This window comes from Pogona vitticeps, chromosome 2 (assembly GCF_051106095.1).
Source record: "Pogona vitticeps strain Pit_001003342236 chromosome 2, PviZW2.1, whole genome shotgun sequence".
Classification (NCBI taxonomy): domain Eukaryota; kingdom Metazoa; phylum Chordata; class Lepidosauria; order Squamata; family Agamidae; genus Pogona; species Pogona vitticeps.
The window spans coordinates 38,917,733-38,933,522 of record NC_135784.1 but is presented as its reverse complement, the minus strand read 5'-3'; the positions used below and the strand labels follow the sequence as shown (position 1 = coordinate 38,933,522).

At 39.4% G+C, this 15,790-nt stretch overlaps 1 protein-coding gene across 8 annotated transcripts in view; it reads right to left on the bottom strand.

Moving 5' to 3' along the window:
• PTPRG (protein tyrosine phosphatase receptor type G) overlaps positions 1-15,790 on the bottom strand; it is a 717,838-nt gene that overhangs the window by 61,822 nt on the left and 640,226 nt on the right. For all 8 annotated transcript variants that reach the window (XM_020804984.3, XM_020804986.3, XM_020804985.3 and 5 more), the window contains one exon: positions 7,949-8,040. In XM_020804984.3, the coding sequence (XP_020660643.3) occupies positions 7,949-8,040 (92 nt within the window). The remainder of the gene's footprint in view (positions 1-7,948; positions 8,041-15,790) is intronic.

The following is a 15,790-nucleotide window of genomic DNA, read 5'->3' as shown; positions in this document are numbered from 1 at the left end:
TGTTTGGGGGCCAAACCAACTTTACTTAAAAATAAAATGAAACAGTGATGTTATGATTGTTTTTATTTTAAATTTGTTAATCTTCACAAATACTAAAGAGGTTTTGTGCGGTATGTTAAAGATAAGCAACTGATCAACTTTAGACAAAAAGCTATAAATGGTTTTGATGTTCAACTTGTTCAGTGAAAGAAATCCAGTCTGTCTTGGGCTTGAACAAGTGCTTGAACACCGGACTGGAGCAATGACCGGCGGGCCGTATGTGGCCCTTGGGCTGCATTCTGCCCAGGTCTGCTGTAGAAGGAAACTGGCAAGTACAGAAATTTTTTCACCGGATGTTGTGGGCTGGTGCTATTTCTTCTTAGTATTCCTACTGGAACATACAAATACATTTTTCAATTACTGTTGGAAGAAAGGTGGACAGCATAAATCCAGTCCAGTTCAGACCCATAGTTAGGATAGAATCAAAGCTTCTAGGCCTCCACAGGCAGAATATTCACCACTGTTAACCTTTCTAACAGCAAACATGGACAACCCACTAACAAGTTCAAGGCAAAGCAAACAAAAGCGAACAAAAAATTTCTGGGTTCTAAAATCCAATGCATGTTATAAACATTCAGTGCTGGATCTTTGGGGATTCCCTTTCTTAATTCTCTTTCATTAAATGTGAAGGACAGAGCCAGATTAAAGTTCCCCAGAGTGGAAAGGGGAGAGACTTCTGCATTAAGATGGGTAAAGATTTCTTCTCACGCACAAATTCCCAAATGACCTGTATGTCCAGGCTTTTTAAATAGGCTGCCTCGATGCTGGCAGAAAATGTAGGAGCTAAGCAGCATATGAAAGAAATGAAAGATGACTTCTGCATCAAAGGGCAGGAGAAGCACAGAGTCCCAAAGACCAGATTCTACCACTACTTTATTCTTTATTTTACTGCTTTTGAGACCCAATCTAATTTGTAGATCACGTCCAGGTCCAGATATTTTCAAGAACGCATCTAACAATCCTTTGTCATTAATCATTGTCAAGCTGGGAGGGGGCCAAGAGCAAAATCAGTTGGAGGGCCAAAGGTTCCCCAAGCCTACCCCAGATCATTTCATCATGTTTTCCAACAACAGGAAGAAAGCTTCTGCCACTTATAAAGATGTTAGTACAGGAACCTTGCATGGCCAAGACCAATTCTACTACTATATTTGATTAATGTCTTGTTAATCTCATTAAGACTTGGTGGTAGGACACCGATAGCGGCAGACATTATAGCTATTTATGGAGCTCATCATACACCACCGCATGCCAAAATTTTCGAAAGATAGGTACAATCAAGAACACCAAGTACGTAAAACACTCTAAGATTATTATAGTGGATTTTTGAGAGTGTTTCACAAAGAAGGACAGAATGGTTCAGTCTGGAAATAAATAACCAGGGCTACTGTTGTAACTAACTGAGCTACTGCACAATGCAATGGATTTAGCTTGCAATGGCTTGTCCCATCCCACCATCTTTCTTGGAAGACCAGCAAAACTGGACAAGACATGACAAAGAACCCTGTTGTATCAGACCAAAGGCACACCAATTACTATTCTCTTGTGTCCTGTAATAACCAGTCAAATATGACTGGAAGCTCATAATCAAAACAGGAAGGCTATGACTTGCATTAATTTGCACACTGTCTCTGATACCAGAGGTAATATATGCCCATCATGACCAATAGGCTTTGATAGCGTTTTCAACCATGAATATGTCTAATTACCTTTTAAAGCTGGCCTAAATTGCTGGACACTCTGGAAGATAAGAAAGACCCTATTATTGACCAAGTGCTGACAGGTTCACCTTGCAAGACACCTTGCTCTAACAAGGTGGAGGAACTTCTGGGCTGCTGAGCTACCATGATCAGAAGTAGAGGTGCTGGTGTGTCTCAGCAGAGCCCAGAAGCCCAGTGTTTCTCTGACAGCACAGACTCCATACATACCATGTTTCCCCGAAAATAAGGCAGGGTCTTGTATTATTTTTTGCTCCAACAAACGCATAGGGCTTATTTTCAGGGGATGGGTTTTTTCATGTGATGGAGTTGAAGCAGTGTGGGATATGTAGTCAGAGAAATGTAAGATGGAGTCAGACAGGTTCTGTGTGAAGATGATTTGAGAGACATTGGAATGTGTTTTTCTAAGTGCTATGAGAGTGTTTTGCTGAAGACCGCTACAGCGTGGTTTGAGATAAAGCTGCCATGGTTCGAGATAAAAGGGCCATGGAACATTCAACATTCTGAGCTAACTGGAGAAGAGAAAAAACACCTGGATTTTCATGGGAATTGAGGGTGGAGGAAGATGTTACTGCCCATTGAGGCTAATTGGTTAACGGCCATGAAGTGTCAAGAAGGGAGGAGTTAGAGAATGTAGAAAGTGGATGATGGGTTATGTGGGAGAAGTTTGATTCCATGATGATGGGAGATAAAAAGAACTTGATGGTTTGAGCATGTGGCTTGAAGGGAAAATAATGTAAGTAAAGAGAAAGGAGGTGGGGCTAGCCTACCTTAACCCAGCTTAGTAGTGTTTTTTTAATTTAATGGGGACTAGTTATTTTATTTAACTGTAATACTCTTTGAATGTGTTCTTTATGCTAAAGCTTGAGCAATATAAATAGATTATATGAAACTCTATTTTTCTAATTAAAAATAATTATAAAAATTCTTACAAAAGAACTGGTCTCTTGAACAGCTGGGTCTGGCTAAATCCAGGGAGTGGAGAGGGCCACAAACTAGTTATCTTTAGGAGTCCTACCTAGCTGAGCTGTTGTGAATTCTAAGGAACCACAAAGCCCATGTGTCAGCACTTGCAAAGTACTGGGTAAAAGTAAAGTGTTCTTTTAAGGTCAGACTTGTTCAAGGGGCTTACCCTACGCACTGCTGAAGTCTTGGGACTTGCCTCAGCGCAAATGTGGTAGGTAAGTGGCCTGTGAGACTCTCTGACCGAGTGCTAAGTGCTCCTTAGGGAGGCTTGTGCACCACATAAAACAATCTACATTTATGCAAATACAGTCATGTCATCTTCTTCTGGTTGCTGCACAACAGTGGACGGCAGGGTTTCACTTAACTGGGGGTTATTTTTGGGGTAGGGCTTATATTACAGGAATCCTGAAAAACCACACTAGGTCTTATTTTCAGGTTAGGTCTTATTTTCAGGGAAACAGGGTACCTAAGCTCTTCTCGTGAGGGAAAAGCCAGAGAGATTCCTTACATGTTCCAGATGAATGGCACTGAAGATGGGCATGGAAACAGAAGGGCAGCAGTACCAGCTATGCATCTCCTTAGTGGAGGCTTAGCCCATTCTAGACCACCAGCAGTGACTTTTTTTTTGAACAACTTCTCTCCTTCCTGAATATATTCTGAACCTCAGTTCACTGACATCAAACAGAGATGGCCAAAATCGGGATAGCCATAATAAGGGCAATGTTGTGTAGGAGTTAGAGAATTGGCCTGAGATTTCGGAGATCAAGTTTCAAGTCCTGACTGAGTCATGACATCTACTGGATGATTCCTTTGTCCTGATCTACCTCACATCACTGTTGTGAGGCAGACAAAGTGGGGAGCAGCCGAGTGACATTCAGTGTCTCGAGTCCACTGAATGACAGGTGGGATACAAAACATAACTAATAATCTGTACTGTATGTGTACCTCTTGAACATTAAACAAATACAAGGTCACAGCTAATTTTCAAGAAGCAACCCTTCCAAAAGCAATTACATATATGAACAGCAACTGGGAATGTGACAATTCTACATAAACTAGAAGTAGTTCATTATATTACGAGATCTTTGTACATTCCCTGTAGCCTTATTTCACGTTCATCCCAGAGGGGGGGTGGAAGAGATGGTGGCTTTAAAATTACAGTAGGAAAATTATTATTTCCCCCTTTGGTGGCAATATCTAGCTTCAGAAATCGAAACTAATAGGCAAAGCCGTATTTACTGAATAACTAACAGGCGGCCTGGGAGATGGGCGTTCTGAAGAGCCATTTCGGCTACACGGCTGCACAACGCCTACAGAAGCTGCCTGCCTTTTTGTTAATGGCAGTCATTTCCGAGACAGATGAAGCAAAGCCCACTTTAAGTCAGCGCAAGTTTACAGATGTGTTGCTGATTATTTTGAATAATTAAATGGTGTCAAACCCAGCTGTGATGAATAGGGCTGGGGCCTCAATTCATAAATAATTGAGGAGACTGCACTGCATCTGATCATTCCTATCAAATGTGACTCTCCCGAGGATAAATGTTTGTCCTGAATACCATCAACATTGTTAAATGCCTCAATATCTCTGTTCAGTCATCCAGCCAATAGTCAATGTAACTAAATCACTTTTAACACCTTGCACGGCCGCCGTCCTCATGAATACGAAATGCTTATGACTGGCACAATAGGTTTTCTTCTTGTAATTTTGTTTTGGTTGTTTTCTCCACCTTCCACCCCCCTTTTTTTGAATTATCACATAGTGCGACCAGCCATAAAATGGCTATTACCCAAAGGCATCAAAGTTGGGTGTGAAAGGGCCACATTAAGAACCATGGTGGCAGCCGTATATTTATTACAGCAGGGAAGAGGGATGTTCCGTATTCAACCAGCAATTTTTCTGCCAGTGTTTTATTTGTGAACACAGCTGCCTTTTATGACTCAGTCATAGCACTTGTAATACTTGATTATTAAACAACGTTGGACCCTAAAAACCATCTCTCTCCCTCTCTCTCTCTCCTCTCCTCTCATGCCCTGGTGAAGATGGCACAACAGCTGCATGCTATTTTTGGCTAAGAGGCCTTGAAGACCCTGCCTTCCTGACAGCAATTTCAAAGCCCAGTTGTGAGCAGACCGAGAAGAACACAAGGAAGCAACATCATTTGATACTGGCTTGGAAATCACTGTTGGTTTTTGTTTTTGGCAGTGCTGATTAGAGTCCGAGTCTACCACCATCATTATGCCTGAACCAGTGATTATATAAGACCATGGGAGGCTGTACATTCACAACGTAGATGAGTCAGCTGCAGAGTTGTAGAGCAGTATGAACTTCGGTGCTTAAGTTGTAAATGTGTTTAGCTTTTCTGGTGTATCTTTTGGCCTCCTATTTCGAGAGCTAGCATTACACTGGAGGCGTCTGACTATGTTGCTTAATTGTTTTGTGCTTAGATCTAACATCCAAGACGGAAAATATTTACACTTTGAAACCCCTTATAGGGGGAGAGGCAGCCTAAAAATAAGACAAACAAATAAAATGTTAACGTAAGTCTCAGATATGTTTTTCAGTCTTCTCAAATAGTCCTTCTTGAATAGACAAGAGCAGGCTGGAGAAGAAGCTGATCTTCATGTTTCTATTCAGAGCTTTGTAGGGAAGGTCATTACACACAATGGCCCAAATCTTGCTGGTGTAAATTTACACTGGTGGAAGCTGCTGATGTCATCAGCTGCCAGCAGTAAAATTTAATTTAAATTAATTGAAAGCTTCCTATCCTTTCCACCCCACCCATTCCATTTTAGGATTCAAGGCTCCCAAAGACTCCCTTTTTTTGGGGGGGGGGGAGAGCCTTCAATCACCAACAGATTAGTGCTGGATGTCCCTTTCCCACTGGGGGTGACCCCATTCCCAAGGCCACCAAACAATTTTTCAGGGCAAAAGGAAGCCCTAAGGAGCCCGGAACCTAAAATGGAGAGATAGAAATCTTTCACATAATTTAAATTAAATTTTACTAGTGCTAGCTGATTACATCCTCAACTTCTGCTCGCATAAATTTACACAATAGAATTTCCCCCAGTGTATCATTTTCTTGAGTAACATGGGAGTACAGTAATTGATCTGCCAAAGTTACTTACTCTCTTGTTGTAAGAAGAAACAACTATTACTTATAGTTAGTTAGAGGACACAGGAGTGTGTGTTTTATTTTAAATGCTAAAACAAGGGCCCCATGCCACTTTGAGCAGCACGGGACTCTTGTCTCCTGTTGCTTGCAACGCCAAAATCAATGCTGCTGTACTCAGCAAGCAACATTCTAAGAACCATAGGAACTGTGGTGAGGAGCTGCCATCTCCTGTAAGAATTGGAGTACTGAGGCCCTAAGTGAAGTGACTTGTGTTTCATTGGTGGAAGCAATTCTGTACTGCTCTAAGTAGCATGGGACTCAAGTTACTTCCTGCAGCCCCAGAAAGTAAAATCTGTCACTGCCTCCATATCTTCCCCTTCTATTTGCCAGGAGGTGATGGGACCAGTGGCCATGATCTTAGGTTTTTTTGATGTTGAGCTTCAGACCAGTTTTTGCGCTCTCCTCTTTCACCCTCATTAAGAGGTTCTTTAATTTCTCCTCACTTTCTGCCATCATTTGCATATCGGAGGTTGTTGATATTTCTTCCGGCAATCTTAATTCCGGCTTGGCATTCCTCCAGTCCAACCTTTCACATGATGTATTCTTGATATAAGGTAAAAATGCAGGGGGACAATATACAGCCTTGTCGTACTCCTTTCCCTATTTTGAACCAATCAGTTGTTCCATATCCAGTTCTAACTGTTGCTTCCTGTCCCACATATAGGTTTCTCAGGAGATGGATAAGGTGGTCAGGCACTCCCATTTCTTTAAGAACATGCCATAATTTGCTGTGGTCCACACAGTCAGAGGCTTTTGCATAGTCAATGAAGCAGAAGTAGATGTTTTTCTGGAACTCTCTGGCTTTCTCCATAATCCAGCACATGTTAGCAATTTGGTCTCTAGTTCCTCTGCCCTTTCGAAATCCAGCTTGTGCTTCTGGGAGTTCTCGGTCCAGATACTGCTGAAGCCTACCTTGGAGGATTTTGAGCATAACCTTGCTAGCGTGGGAAATGAGTGCAATTGTACGGTAGTTGGAGCATTCTTTGGCACTGCCCTTCTTTGGGAATGGGATGTAGAATGATCTTTTCCAGTCCTCTGGCCACTGTTGAGTTTTCCAAACTTGCTGGCATATTGAATGTAGCACCTTAACAGTTTCATCTTTTAAGATTTTAAATAGTTCAACAGAAATGCCATCACCTCCACTGGCCTTGTTGTTAGCCATGCTTTCTAAGGCTCACTTGAGTTCACTCTCCAGGAGGTCTGGCTCAGCCTGGCTCAGGGTCAGCAGCCACACTATCTAGTTGTCTGGGACATCCAGATCTTTCTGGTATAATTCCTCTGTGTATTCTTGCCATCTCTTCTGCTTCTGTTAATTCCCTACCATTTTTTTACAATTTTCTTAACAAATTGTTGTGCAGAACACATACACTGTCCTAAAAGCTTCTGAGACATACCTTAGCTCGGACCCAAGCTATCTCAAGGAACACATCGCCCTTTATGAGCCTGCTTGAGCATTAGGATCATCAGGAGAGGCCTTTCTCTCGGTCCTACCACCTTCACAGGTCCATTTGGTGGGAACTCAGGAAAGGGCCTTCTCTGTTGCTGCTCTCAGGCTCCCTCCCACTGGGGGACAGACTGGCCCCATCTTTGCTGTCCTTACACAAGCAAAGACCTTTCTCTTCAGGAAAGGTTTCCCTCAGTGAATGGCTGCTTGAGTGGGTTTTTTAAATTGATTGTTGTACCTTACTGCTTTGAATGTTTTTTTAGCATTGCATTTGGTTTTTGTATGGTATTTGTTTTATCTGTTTTAGTATTTGTATACTCACTGTTGTTAGCTTTCATATTGTATTTTAATGATGTAAGCCACCTTGAATCCTCTTAAGGAGAAAGGCAGGATAAAACATATTTTATATACATACATACATACATACATACATACATACATACATACATACATACATACATACATACATACATACATACATACATACATACATACATACATACATACATACATACATACATACATACATACATACATACATACATACATACATACATACATACATACATACATACATACATACCTGAAAATCAAAAGATTCTAACACATACCTCAAAGTCTTCTGAGAATCCATGCTGGTTGTTGGCATATAGTTCACTGATATGCTTAACAAACTGTTTGACAGGAATGGCTTCCATGTCATCTGCAAAATGAAAAAAAAAGCTCTATAATTCACATTTTCCAGTAATGAAGCCTACTCATCTAAGATTTGTAAAACATTTCTGTGTAGTACTTTGCTAAAAGCCAGGGTCTGGAAATGGTATTCTGTAACTTTGTAAAAGGTAAAGGTAAAGGTTCCCCTTGACAATTTTTGTCCAGTCGTGTTCGACTCTAGGGGGCGGTGCTCATCCCCGTTTCCAAGCCATAGAGCCAGCGTTTGTCTGAAGACAATCTTCCGTGGTCACATGGCCAGTGCGACTTAGACACGGAACGCTGTTACCTTCCCACCGAGGTGGTCCCTATTTATCTACCTGCATTTGCATGCTTTCGAACTGCTAGGTTGGCGGGAGCTGGGACAAGCGACGGGCGCTCACTCCGTCGCGTGGATTCGATCTTACGACTGCTGGTCTTCTGACCCTGCAGCACAGGCTTCTGCGGATTAGCCCGCAGCGCCACCACATCCCCCAGTAACTTTGTAGCTGAGTCAAAATTTAATGTGATTTTTTTTACTATGGAAGATATGCATTTATAAGTCTGCATAATGCTATGAATTGTACTGTTTAGTAGGTTGTAGCCTGACCTACATAGCTACAACCTTCTGAATGAAAACTGAAAATTCTTCATCTTCAGTTGTGGTATCGAGGAATTTGTAACAACCTGCTATTTCCTTATATTCCTCTAGAGATTCCAGCAGCACTTATTCTACTAACATCTGGGGAATTGTTGACATTCCACTTTTCAGTAGGTGTCCATCTAGTATGCATTAATTATGTCATAACAATATGGAAAAACACATCTGAAAACTTAATTTGATAAATTTCATTGATAAATAGATGTTGATAATCTCTTTTATGATACTATTTAACATCCTAGTAAGTAGATCACTTTCCACACCACTTGCATTGAGCAGATGTTTGAGACAGGGAAGGAAAGATAAAATTTCTACCCAAGATCTGTACTAATCTTAATAATAAACTTAGAACTGCAGAACTGGAAGGCACCCTGTAGATTATCGAGTCTAGCCCCTGTTAACGAGAATTGCACAGTGGAGAATTGAGCTCCCAACATCTGAAGACACCTAAACCACTGAGCTATTCAGCGATAGAATCCTTTTTTTTTTGCCTACAATCAGAAACCTGCACCTCTCAATGTACTCTTTTTTGCCTTCTTACAAAATTGTACCATCTTTTTTTAAAAAAAATAGTTCTACAACATATTTTGCAACAGAGATAAACAACAGAGATTAGCATCACAGATGACAGCTTTCAGGATGCTTTTTCTTTTGTTCTACATGTCCTAAGTACAGATCTGTATCTTCTACGCTACGGAACTGGCACATTATACTGTAGGCTTTTTTAGATATATATTGATGTCATACATGCAATAAGTACCATGAAAAGCCCCTAGCTAAACCCAAAGTATGAAAATAAAAGGAAGGGGTAACTCAGTGCTGCAAAGCCCAAGCGGTTGGTTCTAGCCTTTGTCATGACCCAGAGCAGACCTAAAGAAATAAACAGGAATTATGTTTGTCACTACTGTATTAATGATCATTGTTTTCAAGAGGTCTGCTCCTGTCTGGATCCAATCTGATGCCTGCTTTTATACTGATACACTCATGGTCATACTCCAAAGTATCTCCTGTATTATGGTGCATTAGTACATCAGATGAACAAAGGCAGAGGACAGACAACAGTTCCAATATAATATAACAAGTCACACCACTACTTGAAGACAAGGAAGATGCATCTTCTTGGTCTGAAATATATCCAGTCAGCGATGTCCTTCTTTCTAAATTCAGTGTTTCCTCTCTATCTTTTTCATTCCCATCTTGGCCTGATTTATCTTGTCTTTCCAAATTCAGCTCTTCCTTTTCCTCACTCCCATTTTGGTCTTTCTCCTCTTCATCTCTCTCTTCTTCACTTTCCTCTTCATTTCTTAACACACAGCACAAAAACCTTTCTGCTAGTAATTCTATTCCCATCAAGTTCCCCATCCTTGTCTGGTTAAACTTTTTAACAGTGGGAAGATTGATGCTGGCACAGAACACTACTTAGCATCACAATAAGATGACCCCCCCACTTCACACTCCTCCTTATTAAAACTATGCCCCAGTAGAGTCAGGGACATAGTATTATACAAGCTAGAGTATGTGGTACTTGTGATCTTTTTTTCTTTGAAAACCAGTCTCTTTCTCAAGAATGTGAGTATCTCAGCACAGATATGCGTAATTCAGTCAGATAATCTTCAGGCTGAGCTTCCCAATACTATGACTGAAGTTTCTGAATTCTACTAAGTGAGCTGAAAACACCTGAGACAAAAATTATTGCCGACCCACATCCATTTTGCCCTTTTCTTATTCAGCGAGCTGCCCCATAAAGTAATTTATGCAACTGCTCATTTTGGGACTCTTCTACACAGTTATTTTATAGATCTTGCAAATATCTATTGCAAATATCTATTTTCCACTCTATTGTAGAAAAACAGACAGTCATGTGTAAGTAGAACTTGAGAGTTCCGCATTCCAAGACATAGTCATTGTCTGAAAATTCTATCCTGTTCTTTGAAGGCATTTGATCTTTGTTCATACACTCTGAAGAGCTCCTCAGAACTGGCTAAACTAAACATACTGGGAAAGTGCTTCTTCTAGGAAGCTCTTATCTTGTGGTTACTGTTAAATCCTCCACCTTACCTGCCCCCCCCCCATTTCAGGATAAATGTGCTTCAGAGACCATAACTCTTTTAGTCGACTGAAGAGATTAATGAAATCCTATAAAGGCTAATTAGGAAACCTAACAGTTGCTCAATGCATATTCCCATTTGAGCAATTAGTTTTCTCCCTGCCTAACATCAGCCCTATGTTCATTAGTGGAAAAAAGAAAATAACCACCACCACTTAAAACAGGTTCCGTCTATTATTCCCAGTATTCAATAAATTTAACAAGGTACTGCATAATAACATTTCATAGCATATTTAGTTTTGATATTTGCTCTGTGTAGCTCAGAGACTTTAAGATAGACGCCAGTACATTTGTATGCCATGTCAGGACAAAAAGATGTATTATGAATTGAAATATTTATCCCCTTTAAAATAAAATGAAATTAAAACTTAATTAATTACTGGATGTTAAACACTAATCTACACATGGAAAAAAAACACTCTTCTGCAAAGGAACTATCAGGCCCTTGCTTCTGGAAATTACTAAAACATAGCTGTGAAATGCATGTTTTTGCTCAGTGATTTTCCATGTACATGAAATGAAATATAGAGAATAACCACTCATTGCATATTTGCCCCAACTTCTCAAAAGATCGAATATGATAATGCAAAATATATATATTCAGAAACGGTCTCATGCCACAGGGTCTCACTTTGCAAGTAACTCAGAAGTTGTGGCCACCAAAAGGCCTGTTTGATTGTACATACAAGAGGTTGCCTTTATTAGATGGCTCCAAGACTATAAAATTGATTCTCTATCTATCTGATGCTTTTTACTTTATTTATATCTAGTATTACATGTCCCAACTGCAATGTAAGATTAGGATTTAGTGATACACTGGACGTGAAATCCAAAATGCAATAAGGCTAGCAAAAAACTGCAAGACTTGTTGATGGTTTCATAGAAATACTAAGGCTGATAGCTGGTTGGATAAAGCTTTGTAGGGCCAGAGGCCAGGAGGCTGATTTGTCAGAAGAGCCAGGCTATTTAGCCTTGGGCATGCTGCATGCTCCCAGGGTATTCCCAGAAGAAGACACTGGTAAACCAATTCTGAGTAGTTTATACCTAGGAAATCCTGGTAAACATTGTCATAAGTTGTAACTGAGTTGGTGACATGGAATTATTGCTATTAAAGCTAATAGAAGATGACAGTTTAAATGTTGCATTGAATCTTTTGAATCAACTCTACAGAACAGGAATCATTCCTGAAATGGGTCTGAGATTGATTTTTGTGGTGCTACCCAAAAAAGAAAAAAAAAGAAATGCCAAAACTTGCAGTTACAGAATGAATGAATGAATGAATGAATGAATGAATGAATGAATGAATGAATGAATGAATGAATAAATGAATAATGAGCCATTTTTCTTAGGGATTTCTTTAAAAAAATGCATGGCACAGTTTACAAGAACTGTGTAGAATGATAGGAGACACCCACTTTAGAGTCTAATTAGTATTTGGAACCAGGGAAGCATAATTCTGCAGAGTGAGATAACATGTTATGTAGCTGTATATGAATGCTTGCTTTACTAACTACAAGAATTTTGACAATGTCCAGTAATTTGATAAACAGTGGCCTTGATTTTAGTGGCCTAAATTTTGTATAGGTGATAACCATTCCAGCATCAAAGACCTGCAGTTGCAGATCAGATGACATATGACAAGAACTATGACTAGGGCATAAGCTCTCACCATTGCTTTCTAATTTGTACTTCAAGAACATTTTTGAGAAGTACTTGCTGATTCAAATGGTAGTATCATGTCCAACAGAGGCGCCATCAGCAATATCTAATATGCAGCTAAGACAGTATTAGAGTTGACAAAGTAAAATAATAGCCAAGTTAGCAGAATCAATGAAGTAAGAAATAAACATGATATAAAAATGAATGTTGAGAAAACTAAGTTTTCAGGAGGGAGGAGAGGAAGCTCCTTCAGCAGCTCAAGCTCAGCTGAAGATGGAAAATGAAATTGTGGACCATGTTAACAAATATAAGTACAATGCAATTTGTTTGGTGAATAGTGGAATCATATTCCTCTGTTATTTTTATTAGTTGTTTTATGTTGCATTGGAAGCTGCCTAGAGTGGTTGCAAGACCAGATAGGCAGGGTATGTATAAATAAATAAATAAATAAATAAATAAACAAACAAATAAATAAATAAATAAATAAATAAATAACCTCACAATAAAAATAAAAATGGAAATGGCCTGAAGCAGCTTCTTTGAGATTAAGAAAGCAATTTGCCACAAAATTTGTAAAACTCTTGAATATACTCATTGTACAGTGATAGATAGATAGATAGATAGATAGATAGATAGATAGATAGATAGATAGATAGATAGATAGATAGATAGATAGATAGATAGATAGATAGATAGATAGATAGATAGATAGATAGATAGATAGATAGATAGCAAGAACTATATATAACAGATTGCTACAAAAAGACAGAAGGATTTGAAATGTGGTTTTATCACAGGATGATAAGAATTTCTTGGAATGGGAAGGTGACTAATGAAGAATTGCAAAAGTAAATTAATAAAGTGAGAAATCGTAAAGCACAGAAAGCTAGAGTACTTCAATCCAGTGGTAAGCAACAAAAAGTACACGTGATAACTCAAGGTAAAATGAGCAGGAAAAGGCATGCAAATAGGAGAAGAATTTATTGGCTGATGAATCTTGGAGATAGGTTTGGATAGAATACAGTATCATGGTGTAAGAGCTGTCACATCCAAAATCAAAAAGGCCATTATATCATCCAGTTCTCACAGGAGAGGAACAAGCAGAAGTACTTTTGAAGTATTAGAAAGTAATTCAACACTTTTAAAAATCTGTAGCCTTTATGGTAGTTAATTACATGATGGGGAGGAGAAATAATTCTAACTACTTATTTCTTAAAAAGTAAATTTCCCTGTTCTGCTTTGCAGTTTGTGTGCATATATTAATTAAAGTTGTATTCATGTGAGCATTAGGAAATAGTTTAATCATCAATGTTTTTTAATGCACATGTAGATCTTTTGATAGCCTGGTCCACTGTTGTGGCTTTCTCCAAAATTGCCGTCTCTTATTTTTATTTTAATAAGGTCTAGGAAAAGATTATAGGGAGCCCTCCCAAACTAAGTGGGTTATGAAACACGGAAAACAAAGCCAAGGAAAACTGCGTGCGTGGAACAGTAAAGCCAGCCCATTTAACAATGTTTAATAACTCTGCCGCCCAGGAGCAGTTGTTCTGCCTGCCCCTCAGGGCATGATCCCCAATGAGACCCATGTGTTTTGATTTATATTAGTGTGGAATAACTGTGGGGCAACTGAGCTAATGATCCTTGTCTGTGGCCTGTGTTCCTCTAGGTTGCACAGTAAGGATAATTATGAATTGTAATTAGGACTCTGAGCTTCAGGACAGAATGTGCATAGATTAGCACACACCTATAGGTCATTTAGTTTCACACTCAATCATGAAGTACATTTTTCAGTGGAAAGTAAGGAATCTAAATGATTAGATAATGTTACTGTACTGTACTTCGAAGGCTATTTTATACTATGAGTCATTAATACCACGTGTTCTGAAGCTGTCAGTGATCTTAAAGGATTCCACAGGGCTGGTTTTAAGAAAGAGGGGAATGGAAAGGTATTTCAGCTTTAGAGATATACATGGTCAAATTTCCTCCGCCTCTATAATTAAATGAAATTAAGTCTACCCAGCTGGACGAAACAGATGTATAGCTCCACAGGGACATATTTAAGTATCCATTTAAAAAGACTGCCTGGGGTACTGGCGGCTGATATGGTTACTTTAAGGAACTGGCATTTGTTAAAATGTCACTTCCTGAATCAGTAAAGCAGAGAAGATTTTTTTTCTCACATTCTCTGACTGTTTCTAAAGGGTTGGGAAAAAGTTCAGAACGTGTTATCATTTTATCAACAGGACAAGAGAATCAAAAGGAAGAATTTCCCATTTAACCTCAAAAAAAAAAAAAAAAAAGAGAGAGAGAGGCTTTTTCAGCAAAATGACTGCACATGAGTCAAAACTGATGGGCAGGCAGGTGCGAAACCGCACTCAGCAAATTGCTCAGGGGAATGGGATTTAAGGCTGTTTCTGGTCTGGTGGTGATGGCTGAAAAAAGGCATCAGGAGGAGATTAAGGCCATTCCAGCAGACCAAGAAAGGGGTTTTGTAGGTACCGCATATATGAGTGCTTTTATTACTTTTTCTATATCTAGATTCAGAGATACATGCATACTTTTCTATACACATGAACACTTCTGAATTCCTCACTTTAAGGGGTAATTTTGACGTTTATTCTTTTATGCCTAAAGGTCATATTCCTCCAGCCCACCCGCTTTCCTAGTGTCTTTGCATTGCTCTTATCTGTTTAGCAATGACAATCAGTTATAAAAATCATGCAAACTAAGTTGGTCCCGACCGGAGTAAGCTGATTCGATCAAAAGGACTTACATAACTGTGAATTTAACCAGTCCTAGTCATGAAATAAATCTACCATAGTTGGAGGTAACAATTTGAACTGATCCATCTAAAATTACAAAAAAAAATTGAAATAAAACTACATAAGAATAACATAATAAAACCAGACAGTATAGTTAAGTTATCAGTCAAATGCATGCAACATTGCCTGCCTAAAGAGCAAGGTCTTTGCCATCTGGCAGAATGTGGTAACAAGAAGTGCTAGTCTATCTTACAAGGATATTGGAAAGACCTTTTCTTTTGTACTCATGGATTACATCTCTGCATAAAGGAGTTGTGAAGGGTGTGCCCTTGAAATCTTGGAGTGCAGGCTGACTAATACAGGGGGAGATGATCCCTAAGGTATTCTTGATCATGCCCCATGAATACTAAGGGTCTAGCCAGGGGGGAAAAAGCTTTAGAAACAGCATGCTTAGCTCTAATCTGTTCCAGTCAAGAACAATTTGTTTCCCAAAACAACGCCTCACCTTCGATTTCCTGGGTTTTGGGGTATCTTCCCACTGAGGGTTATTGACCGTATTTCTACTCATTGTATA